Below are 22,081 nucleotides of genomic sequence, written 5' to 3'. Positions count from 1 at the left end.
ATTGGGAAGGGACAGGAGAGTCCCCCTTCCCGCATTTTGTCCAGGAGGATATTCCTCATCAACAGAGAAACAAGTGTCCCTAAGAATAGGCCACAACTCTGTGACCCACATTCTCCAACATGGCCTGTCCTTGCACTACATCTCCCAAGCTGAAAGCAACCCTAAAACCTGTCCCCTGTCCCCTGTATCGGATAGCCCCAAATCCCAAGGGCCAAACCCACTGTCATGGGGTCACTTTCATCTCACAGTGATGCCATTAGGGTTTCCAAGGCCAAAATCAGAGGCCAAAATCATTTCAGGTTACTTTCAAAGGCTTTATTGATGCTCTCCTCCATAAGATAAAGAACACTTTGAGCTTTCATAGTAGGGAAGGTATTCTCCTTCGGGATTCATCCTCCACGTTCTTATAGAAGAAGAGAACACACGGACGGGTTGGAAGACCAATCCGGGGTGGGAGTAGGGTTGAGAGATGGGCTACGACGCTATAGTGCTGACTGAAGCCCTTGGCCTCGATTCACCCAGGGGCCCAGTGTGGACTAACACCCACTGCCATTTTCTGTCTTCTAGAGTTCCTGCCACCTGGGACTGTCCTTTAAGAATCGAGCAGTTGCTCACACGGACCCGAAAGTTATCTGGCAAGAGAGACCTGTGCCATTTTCAACAAACATTTCCAGAAAATAAAATCAGAAGAGCTACCAATTGATTTACTTCCAGAGTTCAGAGGTTCTCCCATCAGAAGCAGAATGCTTTCAGCTAATAGGCAGAGTACACATCTATATATGTAATGCACTTTTTTAGATCCATCATTAATCTACCTCCCTACCTACAGGGCATGAATGGCTCAGTGGTAAAATTCTCTCCTTCTATGCGAAAGACCGAGGTTCAACTCCCAGTCAACGACCTTCATGTACAACCATCACCACCTATAAGTAAGCTTTGTGATGCCTGGTGGCATTGTGGTTACGAATTGGCTGGGAGTCACAAAGTCAGCAGTTTGAAACCAGCAGCCGCTCCTCAGGAGAAAGACGGGGATTTCTACTCCCCTAAGGAGTGACAGTCTCGGAAACTCACAAGTGCCATTCTGCTCTGTCCTGCAGGGAAGCTACGCGCGCTGGCGACGACTCAATGGTAGTGAGATAACGATGCTGAAGAGTTTTTTCTTTTTTGTTTTTTCCAAATGTGTTGGCATTTTGATTTGTTTATTTTCATTTTCATAGCCACCAAGCAAGAAGAAAGAGAACAGAATAAAACACACGGGGAGTCGTTACAGTTCGTTCCTGGCATCCCCCATATGGTGCGAGGATGCAGTGTTGTTGACCTCCAGCTCCTGCTTCTCAAGCTTGCGCATCACTAGGCCCCCTGGTGGTTTCCTGGACGGTTTCACCAAGAAGGGCTCAGCAGGAAGGAGAACACTGCATGATTTTATTGTCTGTTTCGTTTCTTTCTTTCTAAAAATCGTTTTATTGGGGGTTCTTACAAGAGACACTCAGAAGAAAGGCCAGGTGAGCTACTTCTAAACATCAGCCAACGAAAACCCTTTGGACCACAATAATCTGATTTGCTGCCAATCATGGGAATGGTAAGGACTTGGCAGGGTTCTTTCTTTTGTGTATGGACAGCTACCAACATCCACCGATCCATCCTTGTCCCGTCCCTTCCATGCCTCCTATTTCTCTATTATTTATTTGCTGTATTTTTATTTATTTTGTGCTATCAGACCATTAAAAAAAAGACATTACACATGGACATGCAGGTTTAGGATTTGGTGTAGTATACTAATCAAATAAAGGACACCTGGTAGTGTAGTGGGTGACACATGGGCTGCTATCCCCAGGGTAGCATTTGAAACCACTAGTGGCTCCACTGAGGAATGATGAGGCTGAAGGAGGGGCAGTCCTATCCTGTCCCCTAGGGTCACTGTGCGTCAGAATGGACTTGACAGCAGTGAGTGGGAGCTTCTCTCTAATTAAAGAGGGTGAGCTTTTGAGTCATGCGCTCTTGGCTTCACCCTCGGTGAGCCGTGAACCTGGGGACAAGGACAAGTGCATCTGTAATACCCTGAACAACGAGTCACTGTGCCTTAGTCTTTCATAACTGAAGACTAAAGGGTATGGTCATTAAAACTGGCATGAATATTAGGGACTCAGAAGGTGTTGACTGTTGTTATTATCCTCATCGTCGTTTGCAGGCACTTACAGAATGAGCTCGCTGAAAACACCACGGGCTTCTAAAAGGTCAAACAAGTCTGTTTTGGAAGAAGTAGGACCAGAGTGTTCTTTAGGGACAAGCATGGTGAGACTTCATCTTACATAGTTTGGACCTGTGGCCAGTCCCTGGAGAAGGATATCAGTTTTGGTAAAGCAGCACGGCACTGAAAAAGAGGAAGGCCGCTCTATAAGATGAAACGACACAGTGCCTGCAGAAACGGCTCAAGCAAGTGAGGCGGGCACAGGACCGGGCAGTGATGCATTCCGTTGTGCACAGGGTCGCTGTGGATCAAAACGGACTCCATGGCATCTAGCAGCAACAGCAACAGCATAACTGTGTTATGAATACGTTAGGCTGACAGTGTACAGCAAAGGGACCTGGTTCTTGGTGCCGTGTGTTCCTACCAGCCACACCTGAGTTATAGAGACATGGTTATTGAGAGGCGGGGAGCCTAACTCTCGCCGGTACCAAACTTGAAAACTCAACTGTCATTGTGCAGACATCTTTCTTAAGGAGGAACTGGGTCATCAGCTCCCAGGGCTCCCAGTGTACTATAACACACAAGAACACTGGCTTCCGAGCCCCAAGGGACTGACGAAAAGTCTGGTTCTTCTAGTTTGCCCAGGGAAGCTTGGGAAGAAAGACCTGGTGATCTCCTCCATAAAGAGTGTTGTTCTCACTGTTCAGTGCTACAAGGTGGTTCTGACTCACAGGCACCCTGGTGCCCTAGGATGAAGCTCTGCCCAGTGCCGGGCTGCCCTTGTTGCTGGGGTCGAGTCCATTGTTGCAGCCATTGTGTCATGCCATCTCCTCAAAGGTCTTCACCTCTCTCCCCAAGTGCTAGTCTCTCCTGGTAACCTGTCTGTCCGAAGTTCACGAGATGAGGTCTCACCACCCTCGCTTCTAAGGAGCTTGCTGGCTGTGCTAGCTGTACTTCCAGACGAGCTTCCAGACAAGAAGGCCCTCTGGAGAACGCTTCTCCCCGACACACATGGGTTGCTGGGAGTCCAGAGCAGGCCCAGGATCTGGTTTGGGTTGCTGATTTTTTAAAAAAAAATACAATTTAGGAAGCACAAGTGTTTTCTGAGCAGCAGACATGGCTTTCTGTGAGTCAGCTCAATTATTACAGCCCTCACGGTGGCTGGAGCAGACAAAGATCAATTCCAGGAGAGGCCACGGTGCCAGGGTGAGGGAAAAGGAAAGTAAATAATTTCTCAAGCTAAGCAGATTAAATTAAATGCATTTTTCATTCATTAGAGGAGAGCAGACTTTCTTTTGTTTTATTAATCTCTGTTAGTTGAGTATGGATTTTTGTCTTCCTTGGCCACTTTCCCTGGTTCCCAACTGGCCCATGCTGTCTTTTTATTTGAATTATCTGTTTATTATATTAGGTGGAGACCCCGAAGGCCATTTTTGCCTGGGCCCCACCATCAACACCCATTATCAGGGTTGTATATTATTGAACTGATGAAGGAGGACAATTTATGAAGAAATGGGATTATCTCAGCTTTTCGATCATCTATTTTATCGTAGTCTGAAGATTACTTATGCAGTTAAAATGGACCAGATCTTCCCGTTGGTAGTTCTCACAGTCTGTCTCCACGGCTGCGATATTAGGGAGAAGTGAGAGGCATACGCCGATATATTTATGTCAGCAATCTCCCCCTCCCTCCCCATTCAAACACACCGATTTCATTCATCATTCTGACAGTCTGCACAAGCAAACGGTCCTCGTTTTTTTCCAAGAGCTCTTTGCACAAATTGAGTGTGATGTAGGATTAATCCGACGCATTAGGCAGGCATTGGAAGACTTTTATCGCTTCTGGACGTTTCTTCTCCTCTGTTCTCTGCTTCCTCCACTGACATCCACAGCCTTCTCAGCCACCCACACCCCCTACCCTTACCCCATAGGGAAACCAAGTTCCCTTCTGCGTTCCACAGAGTAGAGTTGGGCTCACGGCTGTGTTAAACATCTCCCATTAATATATTGAATATATGACAACCATTTCCCATCTTCTTCACAAAAAGCCATCCTTTCACTTATGCTGTGTAGCCATGCTGGAAAGGTCTTCTCAGCACCAACACTGCCCTCCTCAACTCCCTTACCGCTGTCTCACATAAGACAGATGGAAAAGAGAAACTGTAAAGCATCAACTTAAATAGAAAGTCCTAGAACTCTCGGATGGAGAATCAGCTTCCATTCTTGGACAGCACACCTCCCGCTCAGTCACCACCCATCAGCCCTGGGTCGGTGAGGGCTTCTGTGTTTCCCTGATGCTGAATGCATTTCAGTGGAACGGCCAGACTAAGACAGACTAGGAAGAAAGGCCTGGAGAGCTACTTCCAGAAATCAGTCACTGAAAACTGGAGGGGCCTGATGCCATTGTGTATGTGTCAGGAGCCAACTTGCCCGCAGCTAACCACAGCAGTAGCCATTCCAAACCCCAAGGAAGGAGCCGGCATCCAATTGGTTATTCTCCTGAACTTCCCTTTAAGGATCCCTGGCGGTGTGGTGCGTTACATGCTGGGCTGGAAACGGCAAGATCAGCAGTTCAAACACAGCAGGTGCTTGGCAGGAGAGAGGTGAGGCTTTCTGCTCCCATAAAGACTTGCAGTGTCCGAACCCCACAGAGATAGCTCTACTTTGGCCTTAGGGTCACTATGCTTTGGATTGATTCGATGGTGGTGTGTTTGGTTTGGTGTTAGGTTTATGTTTCCCGGAAGAGTGTGGCTGTTGTTGTGGGGTGCCACTGGGTCGATTTTGACTCACAGCAACCGCAAGTGCAACAACAGAAGCAAACCCTGCACCATCCTCACAACTGTTCTTCTGTTTGAGCCCAGGGCTGCAGCCACTGGTCCACTCGTTGTGTGGAGGACCATCCTCTTTGGTGCTGCCCCTCTACCTTTCCCATCAGCATGTCCTCCAGGGACTGCTCTCTCTCGACAACATGTCCAAAGGACGGGAGACCAAGTCGTGCCATCTTTGCCTCTATGGAGCGCTCTGCATGCAGATCTTCCGAGACAGGTTTGTTTGTTCTTTTGGCAGTCCACAGCATTGCCCATCTTCTTTGCTAGCACCGTCATTCAAATGCAACGAGCCTTTTTGGGACTTCGGAAAAGAGCGTGGTAGAGGAGGTTAAAGAAAATATGGTTTGTGGTGGTGACAACACTGCTGATATTTTGTGGTAGACTTGTGACCAAAGAGGCTGGTAGGTGAAGAAAAGGATTTGCCTCTGCAGCCACCTGTGTTGTATACGCAGCTGGGACAATCCCACCAGCTTGCAATTCAGTCTTTCAGCTTAAAACCCCAGCTCTGACCCCCTAGGCTGGTTTGTTCTTCTTTTTCCACCTGAGCTCCAGAAGAGAACGCAGAAAACTACAGCCTGGGTCTCTAATTAAGGAGCCGCTGTCACTGTTCTGCCCTTGAGGAATTATACAGATGCTGATGGTTTTGGGGAAGGAGTAGTACTGATGTCTTAGTCTCCCCCCCTCCCCCCAACGAAGGTAAGTTCCCTGAGGGTAACAAAAGCTGTATTGCAACAAATGCCAAGTTGCTTCAGAACAGAGAGACTCCTCAATGTTTTCCCCCTGTCTGCAGACCAGAAGGGGCTGGAGAGGAAGAGGCGTGTTCAACCTTGAATTTGAAAAGCATGCTTCCCCCTGGAAAGAGTTTTGAAGTGGAAACCAGGGACACGCCCCCGCCTGACTGAGTGGAAAGGACACTGGCTATGTCCCAGTGCTGCTGGCTTCCCTTGTCCTATGGGATTAGGACCCTCCACATGAGGGGGGGATTCTCAGCTTCCAAGCCCGTCTCTCATAAGCCCCTCCCCCTTTGCCCTTCCGCCTTTTACATTCATTTCAGCCAAATACTGCCTATGTAGCACCCTCTGCTTGTGTCCATTTGAAGTCATATTGTGTGTGTTGTTGTTGTGCATCTTTGCTTTCCTATTCCGTGGTCTCTGTTATTTGGAGCTGAGATCACTGCCTAACTGCTGAACCCCACTATGGAAACAGCCCGGATTTTCCACACACGGGGCTCCCCCAGGGACGATGGAACAGTGACAAAGAAGGCAACCTTTCTATTGTGTTTTTGTTGTTCTTTTAGGAAGTGTCCCTCTGTGTATGTAGTCAGGAGCCCTGGGGCCACTGTAGCTTATGTGTCGGACTGCTACCTGTAAAGTCAGAAACCCAAACCCGCCATCAACCCCCTGGGCTGTCTGAGGAGGAAGCTGTCTGCTCTGTTAACAGATTTAGTCTCCAAAACCCAAAACCCGAAGGAGCAGTTCTCCTCTGTCCAATAGGTTCTCCAGATGTTGGAATCAACTCAATGGCAGTGGGCTTGGTTTGGGGTTTGGCTCATTCTTTATTAAGGAGCCCTAGGATACTGTAGGATAAGCCCTGGATTGCTAACTGGGAGGTCAGAAGTTCAAACCTTCTAGTCTCTCTGTGGGAGTCAGATGAGGCTGTCTGCTCCCGTACAGCCTCGGAAACCCGAAACGGGACTATAAGTAAGGATCAAATCAATGGCAGTGGGTATCATTCTTTATTAGTTCTGTGTACTCGGTGTGTGATCTAGCTTTGGTTTTCTCCTCTGTAAAATGGGAATTAAAATAGCTTATCATCATCATCATCATAATAACAACAATGCTGTTTTTGTGGTTAGGTATGCTTGAGAAGGTCCCAACCCACAGTGACCCTATGCACAACAGAAGGAAACCCTGCACGGTCCTGTACCATCCTCACAATTGTTCCTACGCTTGCGCCCGTTGTTGCGGCCACCGTGTCAATCCTCGAGATCCTTCCTCTTTTACGCTGCCCCTCTACGTTATCCCGCACAGCATGTCCTAAGGACATCACACAGTCTTGCCATCTTGCCTCTCAGGAGCACTCTGGCTGTATTTTTCCCCAAGACCAATTTGTGGGCTCATTTGGTCGTACGTGGTACTTTGCATAATAATAGAACAATAAATAATAGTCCTAGTCATAATCATAGCAGTAGTATATAAAATGCCTACCTCCCCGCCTGCTAGTTAGTCAGTACCTAATACATTGAGGTTATTATTTTATTAGTGGTTGCCCTGGTGGCTCAGTGGTTAAGCTCTCCACTGCTAACTGAGAAGTTGGCTGTGGAAACCCCCAAGCTGCTCCCCAGGAGAAGGCTGCTGTGGTTGCCTCCATGCAGAGTCACAGCCCTGAGCGCCCTCTGGGCCAGTCCTCCCATGTCCCATGGGTCACACACAGTCAGATTCGGCTCCAAGGCAATGGGTCAAGCAGCAGCTCAATGCAACAACAAACCGGTTACTTTCAAGTCGATTCCACCCGAGGGTGACTCTCCGTGGGTCGGCGGAGCACTGTGCTCCACAGGGATTCAAAGTCTGACCTTTGGGAATTACTTATCCCATCTTCCTTCTGAGAAGTCTCTGAGTGGGCTTGAACCTCCAGCCTCACAGTGACCGGCCAAGCACATGGACTGTGTGCATCTCCCAGGGCTTCAGGAATAGCAGCAGCAGGCTATTGCTCCCTTTTGGCAGATAATGGAATTACCATGGAATTCTGTTACAATTTTGTATAATGTACAGAATAATAGCTACACATTAAATATTCATCTTGCTTGGTAGTGAAACTCCCTATTGGATATGGGCTCTTATTTCTCCATTGTGGAGAGGAGGCACCCCAGGCTGAGGTGTGGATAGAAACACTAGGGCCATACTTGGCTAGGGATGCCTGGGCCAGGTATCCTAGCATGTCCCCATGGTGTTGCACCAGGGTTGCAGAAGGGTGGTGGGAGTCATGTCTAGCATGTGTCCACATCATGTGCCCTCACCAAATGGCTCTGAGTTTGAATCCTGATTTTGCCTTTTATGACCCACATGTTTTCAGAAAATGCATGTCAGTCTATTCAAGCCTCAGGTTTCTTATCAGGAAAATAGATCTTCGGTTACCCACCTAAAAAAGTTGCATATCCCCTCCCCAAGCCTGTCCCAATGGCCATCTAGTCAAGTTTGACATAGTGATTCCATTGGATGATGTAAAACTGCCTCATGGAGTTTCCAGGGTTGGAACTGCCATAACTTTCCTGATGGAGCAGCTTGAAAGTTTAAAACATCAACATCTGGGTTAATAGCCAAGTACCTTAACCACTGCACCACCATGGCACCTGGTTGTTGTATAGGAAAGACGCCCCTCCTCCCCACATCAATTTACATTAAGTAAATCCTGACTCATAGCAATCCTCAAGAGTAGAATTGCTTACTAGGGTTTCAGAGACTATGAAGGGGTACCCCCCCAAACTGGAATTGAGCTGGGTGGAGCAGAACTTTCATAGAATGCATTTTCCCTCTTGGTGAGCATTAAACAACTTGCTCTGACTTAGTGCACCCAGTGGCATTTCCTGGGAAGGTACTCTCTGGTCACAATGATTTTTTTGCAAAAGTGGTTTCACTTGAACTTCATTTTTTTGTGATGGCCAATTTAAAAGAGCAGTGTGTGGCTGTGAAATTTTGTTTCCTGCTTGGGAAAAATGCCCCAGAAATTGTTGTGATGTTGAACACAGCTTACAAGGACAGAGCTAAGGGGGAAACTCAAATGTACGAGAGGTTTTCTCATTTCAAAAAAGGTGAAATGTCAGTTGATGACAAACATCTTTCTGGATGTCTGTCAGCTTCCCAAATAATGAAAATGTCGACCCATAGTGCATTTGGAGTTCGTTCCACTAGGTCAGACTGTTAATTAAACTTTCTATTAAGAGGTTCTGAAAAGATTGTGTAACAGTGTGTGCCAAAAAAAAAAAAAAAAAGGCCTGATTTGTGTCAGAAAGGGGACTGGTTTTGCTACCACGGTAATGCCCCTGCTCATGCAGCCATCTCAGTGTGCCAGTCGGGCAAAAACCAGCATGCTGCTCTTGCCCCATGCACCTAACTTACCTGACCTGGCTCCGTGTGACTTCTTTTTGTTTCCAAGAATGCAGAGGGAACATGAAAGGACAGCGAGTTGATGAAGTAGAAGAGGTGAAGAAAAACATGAGGGAGGTACTGTCAGCCATCCAAACAGATGACTTTGAAAAATGTTTCCAAGAAGGGAATTGCAGATTTGACAAATGTATTAAGTGTAACGGAGAGTACTTTGAAGGTGATAAGATTGTATTGTAAAAAACTTAAATACATAGCTTTGGAAAAAATAACCATTTTTTTTTGGGGGGGGGGATACACTCTCATAAGTCTTTAGGGGAGTAGACAGCCTCATCTTTCTCCCATGGAGCAGCTGGTAGGTTTGAACCGCCAACCAGGCAGTTAGTCCAATGATTAGCTCACAGCACCATCAGGGCTCCTGGTTGTTTTGTAGATGATATAAATCAGACGAGGAAAGGCATGTGAAGGACTCGCCGCTCAGAAACACATGCACTGATGGATAATTCTCTTGGTAAAGGACTGACCTTAGACGTCATACAGTCTAGCACTGCCCCGGCTGTTTCCTAGAACACGCTTCCTCCAGTCACACTATGTGAGAAAGGTTCCCTGATCCAGTGAACTTGGAAATGGCTGGTGGAACAAGGCCAAGTGAGGTTCTTTCTGCAGAACTCAGGGAGTGGGCATCTTCTCACCTAAGACTGTTTGGTCAACTGGGACCCATCTCTTAAGCCCACTTGACTTCTGTGTCATCTTTAGTGGGTTAGAGCCCATGGCCAGTGTTCCCAAGGACATCCACTGGACCTGCTGGTGCAATCAAGCATCTTCCTTTGACAGAAGAGGAAATGTAGCCAAAGTATCAATGGAGGGAAGAGGCAGTGCCAGCTCCCTGCTTCCCTGAGTCCCCTCTGATAACCCTTCAGGGATGTTACTGTTAATGTCTTCTGCTGCTCCCCACAAAAGTCTCGCAGGGTTGGGATGGAATTTCTAGATAGGACCAAACAAGCAAACAAAACCCAAACTCACGGGAATTGAGTCAATGTGGACTCATAGTGAGTCCATAGTGACCCAATAGGATAGGGTGGAACTTCCCCTGTGGGTTTCTCAAACTATAACTCTTTACAAGAGTAGAAAGGTCCATCTTTCTGCCAACAAGCACCTAGTGGTTTCAAACCGCCCACCATTTGGATTGCAGCCCAATGCCTAATCACTATGACACCAGGGCATAGATAGAACAGCGTCAGTGAAAGGAAGGATATTATTGAGCCATCAAGTCAGAAAAGACTGGAGAACCCATCAAAGGGAGACTCAGAACTGGGGGGTGAAGGCCAAACCAACACAAGAGGACCAGTAGACAGAAATGGGGACATTTTGGTTTCTTGTTAAGACATGAAAGGACACAATGGAGTTGTACGCTTGCGGCCTTTTCCTTCAGGTAAAGCGACCCAGACAAGTGCTGCCCACTAACAGCACTAACTGCAGCCCAGTCACACAACCAGGGGCCGCCTGTCCATATTTTACTGAGATGAGCAATTACATGTCCTATAATGGCAATGAAGCAATAAAATTTATGTCTTGTCATCTTTAACAAGATTAGACATAACCCTTCTCATAAATGTAATACTGAACAGAGATTTTTAAGAACATAAGTATAGTTAAGGATCCTTCAGTTTATCCTTCATAGTTAATTAAAATCCTCCCCAAGAACCGGCAAATGATAGCTATAAGGATATTGAACCTTTTCATCCATCCCCGCCTGGAGGATGAACTGATGATTCTTCCATACCTTGCTCAGCTTCAGCTTGGTCTGTGGCTCACAACACCGGTACCATATAGATTTCAGAAGAGCAGCGAAGGGCGTGACTCCTATTCCTGCGGCCACGCACACGCTCACCTGGTAGTGGAACACATCCGTGAGGGCAGCTCCGAATGGCCCGTCCACCGCCAGCCTAAAATCACAACGTTGAGCCTGGTTAAGAACCGCGTTGAGAACAAAACCCACCTCAGGCCATGATTTGCACACTACATGTGCCACGAAGGTGTGTGAAGAAGTGGACTATCTCAAAAGCGTTCTTTTTGGAGAGCCGGAGCTTAGTGTGAGGGCAAGCTTCATTCATAGAAGGGAAAATCCTAACCCCTCTGTTACAGTTCATGCCTCTGCCACGTGACATGCGTTTCTGACAGCTCGTAGACACTACTTTTGTCTCCAAGCTTCATGTCTATACAACCAGTTCCTGACAACCCACCATGGAAGTCAAAGGAGAATTGTGTCCTGTTGAGTTGTCCACGGCTGATTTTCTAGAAGTAGATCACCAGGCTTTCCCCCCCAAGGTACTTCTGGGTGGACTCAAATCTAGGACCTTTTGGGGAGCGATCCAGTGAGCGAATCGCTTACACCACCCAGGCTTTCCTCAAGCATCATGAAAACTGGAGCAAGAGAGCGGTTCTTCTAGCTTCCACCAGAGGGACAAGCAGAAGCATCAAAGGGGTTCAGAAGGGTTATCTATCCTTTTTCTAACCTCCTTCTTCACTGCATTCATTTATTCCACCCCACTCCTTACCATGGGTCCTCAAACTACGGCCCGCGGGCCACATGCGGCCCGCCGAGGGCATTTATCCGGCCCACCGGGTGTTTTTGCCCCGTTTGTTTTTTTACTTCAAAATAAGATATGTGCAGTGTGCAAAGGAATTTGTTCATAGTTTGTTTTTTTTTTTAAACTATAGTCCGGCCCTCCAACGGTCTGAGGGTCAGTGAACTGGCCCCCTGTTTAAATAGTTTGAGGACCCCTGCAACCATTCACTGCTATCAAGTTGCTTCTGACTCAGAGTGACCCTACAGGACAAAGTAGACCTGCCTTTTGGGTTTCCCAAACTTCACATATTGATGGAGGTAGACAGTCTCATCTTTCTTCTGATCAGCAGCTTGCAGGTTTGATTCATTGACCTTGTGGTTGGCAGCTCAGTGCGTGGCCCACTATGCCACTAGGACATCTCCTTAGTGTATTTACATAAACTTAGTCTAATGGAAACCATTCACCTGGAGTACATATAATTTTGAAATAATTTGTCAGGCATATGGAATTTCTAAGACTCATTAATTTAAATTAGGCCAACACAAAATCTGTGATAATTAGGTGAGGGTTTTGCCTTTGTGTAGCATAGTTTTCTTTCTAGGGATAAAATGTCTTTGTGGAATAAGTGAGATTTTCCTTACAGGGCTTCTGCATGGATGGACGGCTGGGTTCTTACCCACTTCTCATCACCAGAGTCCCAGCATTGGCTTTCCTTTAATTTCACACAACATGGCACCCACTCCTGTTGGCCACAGAGCCTTTGCACATGATGACCCTTTCAATGGCATACACTGGGATACTTGGACTTCCTCTCCTTCTTGGTTAACAGTTACCCTCCCATTAGGTCTTCTTCCAATCACTCTTTCCCCGGGGACATCTTTCTGGCCACCTTAAGTTATGATGTGTAGCATCTTGTATCTCCATAGTCTTTATAACAGATGTAATTTTAGGATTCTTTTCTTTGTGCATGAGTTTATTTCTATCTGTCCTTATCACTAAACTATAGGACAGTCATGTCTACCTCTGCTCATTACTATCTCTCAATCTCGTGCATTCTCTGGCATGGGGTTTTTGTTCAAAAAGATTTAAAAAATAAATTATGAAGGGAGCATTTAATATATTTCAGTCAACAGAATGTATTCAATAACCTCAGCTAGTCCAAAAGCACACATTTACATATGAACAAAGATATGCTAATTAAAAGGTTTCTAAGTTATTCACAATCATTCCCCAAGGGGTGTGTGTGGAAGCCAGGCGAGGCTGGCCCAGTTGGGTTGACTATGTGTTCATGAAAGTTCAATTGGGTTTGTTTAAAAATATTCTATATGCCAGACTGCCTAATAATTCAAATGAACTCTCTTCGAGTGAATCTTTATTACTAAGACTGTATTACATATTGATGTATGGAAATGGAAGCATAAAAATAAAAGGTCATTAACTGGGACCAGCTAGTTCCTCAGCTCACTTTGATTATTTTATAAATAATCAGTTAAAGGGAATTGAGAAGGGAAAAAATTAAATTGTCCATGGATTAAAATGTCCCATTGCTAATTGCTTTTATAATTAGCAGTATTTTGCTATTTACTTGACACATTTAAAAAACTATCAATTAAATCGCAAGAAAACTTGGGGCTTGTCATCCACAGAAATGCACAATAAACAGGCTGGTGGGTACTTTGACTTGAGTTTGCCCGTTGGAAGTGACAGTAGGAAGAAAATAATTTAGACCAACCTCTTCCCTTTTTATACAGTGTGTTAGTCTGGGTACTTTAGAGAAACAAATCCACAGAAACTCACGTTTAAGAGAGAGTTTTATATAAAGGTTAAGTGCACATCAAGAAAACATCCCAACCCAGGGCTGCCCAAACCCACAAGTCCAACATTAACCCATATGTCCGACATCAATCCATAAAGTCCTCCTCCATCTCACAAAACACATACTATGATGCCGACTGCAGGAGGAAAGCCAAATCAGTGAATGTGTAAGCATCTTAGCGCTGGCAGGGGTCTCCACATGGCTGCTCCAGCACCCAGGGCTGTATTGGGGTAGGCCCATGTGGCTTCTCTTTGGGGATGTCTTGCAGGAAGTGAGCCTTGCCAGCTGAAGCAGGGAACTGCTAAAGCAGCTGCACCTTGGTCCAACCATCACAAAGCAAGAGAGCGGAGAACTCGAGAAAGGCGAGGCTCACCGAGCCATTTATCTCTCTGCCCTTCAATTAACCCCACATGTGTTTATCGGCCAGGTTGGCACAATAAACTAACTAACTCATACAGTGGCTTCTTTCCATGTCACTGATGTGCTAATGTATCCCACTTTTCAAAAGCATTCCAGAGAGGGTAGAATTCACAGTGTCTTCCTGAGAAGCTCAGGTTCTATTCCTGGTCAATGCACTCACCCAGCTGTCCGTGGGGCCTTGCATGTGGCTAGAATGCTGGACAGGTGTTAGTGGGGCTTCCAGATTCAGATGCACTGGGGAGAAAGGCCTGGTAATCTACTTCCAAAAAATCAGCCAAGGAACGCCTGGAGACCACAATGACTCCATCTATACCTGACCGTGGCATGGCAAGGAACCAGGAGGTGGGTGGCTATGAGCGAGGGGCCGGCTATGGCTACCTACAGCAATAGAATTTATATCCTAACATAATGTGCTCCTACCTTGGCAGGCCCCAGGGCTCCTTTCGGGCCTGTCCATCTGCATCTGCTCCATACACCTCAAATAAAGCCTTAGTCCAGTCTCCTGCTGCCCGCACGTGCACACTGAAGAAGTCCTCCTCAGGGGCGGAAGTGAGCGTGAAGGGGTGCCACTCGAGGGCAGATATGGATGGGCACTGCAAGAAGATGTACTGCCCTGGCGCCATTTTGAAATTCTGCTTTTTCATGTGAAGCTCCAGGACTCCAGAGGGATGGCTTACCACCTAGATTAGAGCAAAAGACACAATTGGTGTTTCTTCAGGTTAAGGGAGGATAGCGCCAAATGGCCTTCATCCGGTCCAAAGTTTGAAACCAGCTTCAAAAGGGTTCATTCTAAGGTTTGTGAAAGTAGCGCATCACAGTATGAGCCCTCTGTTGGAAAAAGTGAAGCCAGATTTACACAGGGAAAAACTCAGGGCGTGAAGGTTACCAAGGGAGGGGGAAGGAGGCGGTGCAGTAGGCAATCTGTTGGGCTACACTTGGGACCCACCAGCTACTCCACAGGAGAAAGAGGAGGCTTTCTACTCCCCAAAGGAGTTTCAGTCTTAGAAAACCACAGGGGAAGTTGTTCCCTGTCTGATTGGGTCGTTGTGAGTTAAAATGGAGTTGATGGCAGGGAGTTTGAGTTTTAAAGAGGGGCTGGGGAGGGCAGGTAAATCACTAACTAGCAGGTAGATAGGCATTAACGTGGGTAAAGGGAGAGGCCAGGCCTCATGAAGGGGAGGTTACAACAAAATGATCGAGGCAAAGGAAAACACAGGAAGGAGCACAAGAGTTAACTTCATTTTCCGTCTTTCTCTCTTCTTCCTTTTTGAGATCTAATTAACAGTCAACGGGATCATACATAACAGACTGTGAAGATGCGGCAGGACTGGGCAGGGCTCCTTCTGTTATATCGAGGGTCGTTACCAGTCTGCGCTAGCTCGACAGCATCTCACATCAACAACCGTCTACAGATATATTTGTTACTAGCTTCTAATGACATCTGCCATCTTTGGGGTGTCTTGTTTTCCAGTCTAGCAAGAATACAGTCCTCCTTCCGTGCTGTCTGCAATGTGGGCAGGAAAGTGTGGTGGTAGTTGGAAATTTTATATCAACCAGACACTCCTGGCCAGGGGTGGAGTCAGACCTGTCTACCAGGTCACAGCCTGATAGTGCTTTCTTGGCGATGTGGCCCTCTAATAAGAAAGGCTCTAGGAGAGAGAAGGGTCCCTTTCCTTTCTCTCCCTCTGCGCCTCTCTGCTACTGACCCTGAGAGCTGCCAGAGCCCTGCTCTGTTTCCGCTGACCTTGGATCCACAAAACTCTACACCCACCGGCCTGTGATCTTCCGCATTCTGCATCATTGCTTGTGGCGGTATGAGTCTGAAGAGGGTCTTATGGGTTAGGCTCAGACTTATGGACTTGAATTTGAACTGGGCTGCTTCCTGGATGTATAATAACTGTTTTGTATAAAGCTCCTTCTTATGCATCCGGGGTGTCACTGGATTTGTTTCTCTAGTCAATCCAATGGCCCTTGCTACATCCCCAATGGCCAATCTTCCCATAGCACAGCTACCTAGATCTAAGAGCACCAAAGCTAGCATATTTGGCCACTCAGATCTTAAGTTATTAAAACCATCATTACACCATCTCCATGTTATTAAAATCTAGGTACAGCTCGGTACTGTTTTCAATAATCCCCATCTTTTATTTATTAATGAACGCTTCTTCTTCTTCATGTTCAGTGGAAAACTGTCTTCAAACTTATTCTGGAATATTTTGTTTCTTTTGTTTTGCTTAAGTTAAGAGAGGACTCATTAAGTCTTGCTCCATAGCCTGCTGACACATTTGAGTTTTCAATCTTGAAAAGATTTGTCTCAAAGCTCTTACAACTTTTTAAAAGTGCCTTCTAACTTGGTGTTTATCAGAGGGAAAGAATCAATTCCCCTACCTACATTCCATCTTATTTTCTGAAAAATATCTTCAGGCAACTCCATGTCTGCTTTTGTGGAAGGGGTCTAGGGAACAAAACCGAATTGAACCTGGATACTGTGACAGTACTTGCCCCATTCCTAAGAACATTTCACAGCCCTTTAATCCCTGGTTCTAAGTTTCCCCTCTCCCTCCTGATATATGTATTCTTTTCTGATTCTGCTATTCAATTGCCTCCCTGGTAATTACTTTAGTGGCCTTCTAGAAGTGTCACAGGCTAGCTTTGGATCGAGCCTGACACCCTTTGGTGCTTAACTTGAAAACAGCAGCACAAGAGCGGCTCGAAGACCCACTCTGGAGCCATTTCTCTACATCTGCCCTCCGTGAAAACAGTTAGGCAGAGTTTTCTGACAAAACCCTCTTAGCAAAACGGCGTAGGTCTGGTTCGCAGAACATTTCTTCGGAGACCTTGAAAGCATCAGAGGGTAAGTAGTTGGTACTTGTTGTGTCTTCCAGACAGACAGATACTTTTGGTTTCTCTTTTCAGAGCTCTCTCCAGCAGTAGGCGAGAATCAGAGAGCTGTGTGGCTAGATCGCAAGGTGTTCACCCTCCCCGTCCACGTTGGAACTCCCAACCCCTCTGGAACTTCCAACTCCCTCACCCCTCTGATCCTTGTGTTGGCACTCTTCCTATTGCGGACTCAGCAGTCCTGGTACAATGTGTGCTTGATAATGTGTGCACGTACTTCCTGTATTTGGATAATAGCCTTCTTTTTGTGGTGAAGGAAGTGGTTATACCTCCAGTTACTATGGCCTGGGTAAGGCATGCATATTCTCTCTCTTTCCCGTCCCTGCCCCCCTAGAGAGAAACTGAGGTAAGAGACATACAGAAAATACCAGTGTGTCAACCACAAACCTTCATCAGAATTCTGAGTATCTGCCTGGAGCCCTGATCCCTGTCTTCAGCAAAATTAGTCACACTAAAAAGATGCTCGGGATACAAGCAATTATTAGAACAGAAGATGAGCCTCTCAATTACATACGGCTCTGCAGTAAAATTGGCAAATTAAAAAGTTGGGCTAATAAAAAAATTTCATCTGTACTCAAGGCTTTTATTCAGACATAAAGTGACGTGGATACCTTGGTAATGACAACTTCTTGTTGAAATCGCCAGTACCGAATGATTCTTTCACACACGTACAAGACCACCGGTCCCAAGACCCATTTCCAAGCCTGCAGAGAGGGAGGGAAGGGGAAATGAAGATGGGATGCGAATAGTTTCCATTTGAACCAAGTCTGTCCATCATATGCACACTGTCCTTTTGCTCAGGCCAGTTGTCAACAACAAAGTGATCTCCTCGCATTAAACGTTGTAACATCCCATTTCTTGCGTTTGACAAGCTTATTGAAGAGATTAGGCTCTTCCGTACTCGTTTTTTAAGCTTACTTGGTCAATGATGCCTTTATGTAATTAGAAATAATTGGATTTGCAAAGAAATAAGAAAGCAGATTGATGTTTATGTTACATAGGATAGGGTCATAAAAGCCTCCCAACGCAGTCAAATCTAAAGGCTTGCAAAACAACACGACTGAGACAACAAAGGGCTTGGGAAATTAAACAAACATTGAACTTGTCAGTTTCAGGGCCAACAACACAACCCAACTTGGAAGTTTATATAAATAAACAGGTACACACACACACACACACACACACACACACACACACACACACACACACGGCTTGAAACCTGTTCATTCCAGTTGGTCTGAGGCCCTTCTGAGAATATGCATTTCCAACCCAGACATACAGAACCAAGTTTGGGGGGCATTGGGCAGCAGTATGTGAAACGCTTCCGTGTCCTTGGGTGTCTTTCTGACTCAGGGTCTGTGTGACACAGACTATTGTACCGCTCAGCCAAGCGCTAACTGCACAGCCCACACACGCTTCCAATCAGGGTCCATTAAGAAGAACGGGCAAGAGTGACAACATGAGTTTGGGTTGCCAGGAGGTGCAGCAGGGATGAGTTAACAGAGAGGTGGGTAAGTGCCCCCCTTTGAATGGTAACTGAATATCAGCCTCCTCTGCTGGGAGCAGGCCCTGGTCTGTATTCATGAGGTGTGGGAGAGTATTGATTTTTTTATGGAGACACTGTAGCTGAAAATTTTAGAGAGGCATTCATGATCTTCATTAAAATGCAGGCTGGGTAGTGGCTACTGATAGTTGAGTTTAAGATAGAGACAATCTATACTGGCCATTAAAAGAACCACAGTCTAATGGGCACATCTATCCCATGTCTCCATTTTAAACACTCTTCCTTGCAATATTCACCCAGTGCTTAATTTAATATATTTGAGAGGTTTTTTAAAAAAGCTAATCACCTATATTCTTCCTATGCTAATGCCTCCATTCTTCTAACCCTCCTCCAACATTTACGAGGGGATGTAACAAGTTCATGGGAAAATTCCATTGTCTTCTAATTCTGCGGCCCAGCCGTTTTCTGTCACACCGTTTTTTTGGCCTTTGCTTCTCTCCAGTTTTCAGCTGCAGCCTCCAGCTCTTTCCCTTCACGCCTCCCCTCAGCCGTCCCCAGGTTTGCACGGCACCGTGATTTCTGGTACCACCACATGGGGTTATTATTTCTCTTTCCCCAGGCAAGCACCCAAGGTGGTGGCAGCACACCCGGAAACATGGTGCTTTTGAGACCTGGTGGACATCCCATCTGATCTCATTAATCCAATCTCTTGTTAGCTAGCAATGCCATCATTGCCGTGTTCAGAGTTTAATTAGAACAGAAGGTAAACACATTCCACACCCGTCTTTTAACTCACACATGGGCCTGGTTGGAATGTTTCCTCACGAAAGTTGTAGAAGGAGAGGAGGTTTGCTTTTCTATGGAGGCCAGGCTTCTCGTTTGATGACGGTGATGGGTTGAATTGTGTCTCCCAACCACAATGGTGTATGGTGGCACAGCGGTTAAGCACCTGGCTGCCACCCAAAATGTCACAGGTTGAACCCAGGAGAAGAGCCGTGGCATTTGGCTTCCATGTAGATTTATAGCCATGGAAACTCTCCGGCAGCTCTACTCTCTCTTGTAGGGTTGCTATGGGTCGGAATCAACTGGAGGACCATGGGTTCAGTTTTTTTGGGTTACGTTTGTTACAGATCTGGGGAGCCCTGGTGGTACAGTGGGTTACGAGTCGGGCTGCTAACCTCGAGGTCAACAGTTCAAACTCACTAGCCACTGAAAGAGAAAGATGAGGCTTTCGCCTGTACAGATTTAGTCTCAGAAACCACAAGAGCTATTCTACCCTGTCCTATTGGGTCGCTATGAGTCAGAATTGACTGAATGACAGGGAGTTTTTGGTTTGTTTCTAATCCATTTGTAAATGGGTCTTTTTGTTAGGTTAGTGAGGCAGTGTGAGGGTAGAGTGCGTCTTAAAACCCTCTCTTTGGGGATGGATATCCAGAGAGCACTTGAATCAGCAGCCAGGCCTGCTAGCTGAGATGGGGGAAGAGAGATGCCCTGCCACTGGAAGATCACTCAGCTGAAGAAGCAAAAAGGAGCTAAGGTGCTTTCCCCAGGGATGACAGAGAAACCTTTCCATGGAAGTAACACCTTGGATTCAGACTTCCAGCCTCCTGAACGATGAGAATAAAAACCAACATAAATAAAAACACGTCTGTTCTTCAAAGCCACTTTGTGGTCTTTCTGTCCCAGCAGCCCTAGAGAGCTAGCACAGCGGTTGCTTCGCTTTCAGTGTGAGAAGAGATGGTCCGGGTTCTCAGGATGCAGAAGGCAGGTACCCGGAGGGCCCGGGAGCTGAGATGGGAACCGTCGAGGGGGGTGGGCTCAACAGCCTTCCCACTCTTCCAAGGGACCACTCTTGTAGTGTCGCGTCCCACCTATCGGACATCCACCTTTAAATGCCAGTCTAAGAACCCAGGTCGGACCTGAGCAGAGTCTTTTTGACAGCCGGCCTCTTTCCCAGCGATCCATAACTCGATTCCTCCATTAGCGCACTTCGTAAAGAGTAGGCTCTGTCTGGTGATGACAGGGGATGCGCCCCCCCGCCACCCCACCCCACCCCCCCGCCACCCCCCGCGAGCAAATAAAAGCTCTAGTTATTTTCACATTGGAGACAGTGGTTCTTAAAAGCTCCCGGGCTCATTCTTACCGAGGGCTCCTTGCCAGAAAACTGAGGCACCGGGCACCGGGCCGTTACCTGCCATTCAGCATAGTGGTCTCTACAGAAGGTGGCATTGTGCTGCAACAGACTCTCAGGAGTTTGGCCTCGAACAATCCGGCTTGGTGATAAAAGAGGGGAGAAAAAAAGATAAACAAAAATGTAAAATTCTGTGCAGCAGGCTCGGGAGCAACACTTAGTCTTGGGATGGGGCTGCCATTCATTTCCCTCCGTATCTTTTAAAAAGAGGCATTTGAGCAGCTCCGGCTAACTTTGAAGATGGTAGAAAAGAAGCGGCCTCCGTGGTATCCTCTGCTCAATTGAAAGTGTCTATATTAGAGAATTCATAATGAAGGGAAATTGTTTGAACACATCCTTTTGTAGACTGTAGAATTTAATTAGGTGACATCTAATCCTGATTGCTGATTTGGGCTAATTGGCTAACTTTGTACTATTTGAATTCTTTTGCTGATTTATTTAACTTTTCCCCTTCTCCTGGACCCCCCCCACCCCCCCCAGGCCTTAGAAGTTTTCAGTAAAAGTGACATGAGCAATGACATTTCTGCCCACCGCTGGGCAACAGTGGACCCTCAGCAGACTTTATGTTTGGCCAGGGTCACAGAAGATCAAAATGAAGTGTGTCTTCAAGACTATATTGGTAGATTGAACAGAGAAAATGGAAGCCAGACTTCAGGGATGGAGCACTAGGTTAAAAGTTCTGTAATCTTGCAAATTATTTTTTGCCACAACTACAGTGCCTACTGACCTCTGACAAGATGCTTTGGACCATGGTCCTTGGTTGATCTATTAGCAGGAGATGCATGGGTTTGCGTCTGCTGAGATTGTGTAAAGGGGCCCTGGTGGTAGTGTAGTGAGCCACTCCTTGGGTGATAAAAGCCACTAGTCACTTCAAGAGGGGGAAAGACAGGGCTTTCTGCTCCTGTAAAGAATTACAGTCTCGGAAATCCACAGGTGCAGTTCTAGTTTGTCCTATACGTTCACTCTGAGTCAGGACCAACTCGAGGGCAGTGAGTTCTACTTGGTTTTGAGACTGTATAAGTTTGATGTTGCTCAATTCCTAGGCGTAATCAAAATACCTGAATTGATTTTGAGAAAGACGGTACTCCTGGTTTGGGAAAGTGTAGCATCTTACAGACTCCTCTCCCAGATATCCTGAGGGTAGCACGTGCCCCTTGGCATTGCAGACCATGTGAGGAGGGAGCGGCGGTGCCCTTGGGAACAGTCTGGAGAATTGACATCTTGGGCTTCTTCCCAGTCTATGTTATGGAAGTCATCCAAATTTGATAACACTCTTCTGAGTTAGTTGAGCCAAACTATCTGTAAATCTCCAATGAGCAAGTGATGCCCTGACAAAGGAAGGCGAATAATAAATAGGAACCCAAAGGAAGTGAATCTTTAAGTGTTAACCCCTTCCTTCTCAGGCCACATTCCCTGTCGCATCTATCAGCAGCCTCTAGTTCTCCACAAATGCAGTGTCTTTGCTTTAATTTAAGAGAGCTCGGTGTGTCTTCATCTGCTCCATCCCATAATAGGAAGATTAGTGGGCTTTAACACATCCCAACAATCCTACTTGTCATTTGTATA

The 22,081-nt window shown here is 46.4% G+C and overlaps 1 protein-coding gene across 1 annotated transcript in view; it reads right to left on the bottom strand.

The window, feature by feature from the left end:
- Positions 1–22,081, bottom strand: part of NOX3 (NADPH oxidase 3) — a 74,531-nt gene that overhangs the window by 30,252 nt on the left and 22,198 nt on the right. Inside the window, exons 7-10 of the mRNA XM_004701935.1 lie at positions 20,468–20,597; positions 17,432–17,524; positions 14,343–14,602; positions 10,900–11,062 (exon numbers count right to left, since the gene is read on the bottom strand). Coding sequence (XP_004701992.1) covers positions 10,900–11,062; positions 14,343–14,602; positions 17,432–17,524; positions 20,468–20,597 — 646 coding nt within the window. The remainder of the gene's footprint in view (positions 1–10,899; positions 11,063–14,342; positions 14,603–17,431; positions 17,525–20,467; positions 20,598–22,081) is intronic.

This window comes from Echinops telfairi, unplaced genomic scaffold (assembly GCF_000313985.2).
Source record: "Echinops telfairi isolate 266 unplaced genomic scaffold, ASM31398v2 ScPeMD7_3533;HRSCAF=4204_0, whole genome shotgun sequence".
NCBI lineage: Eukaryota > Metazoa > Chordata > Mammalia > Afrosoricida > Tenrecidae > Echinops > Echinops telfairi.
This window is presented reverse-complemented; position numbering and strand designations above follow the sequence as displayed.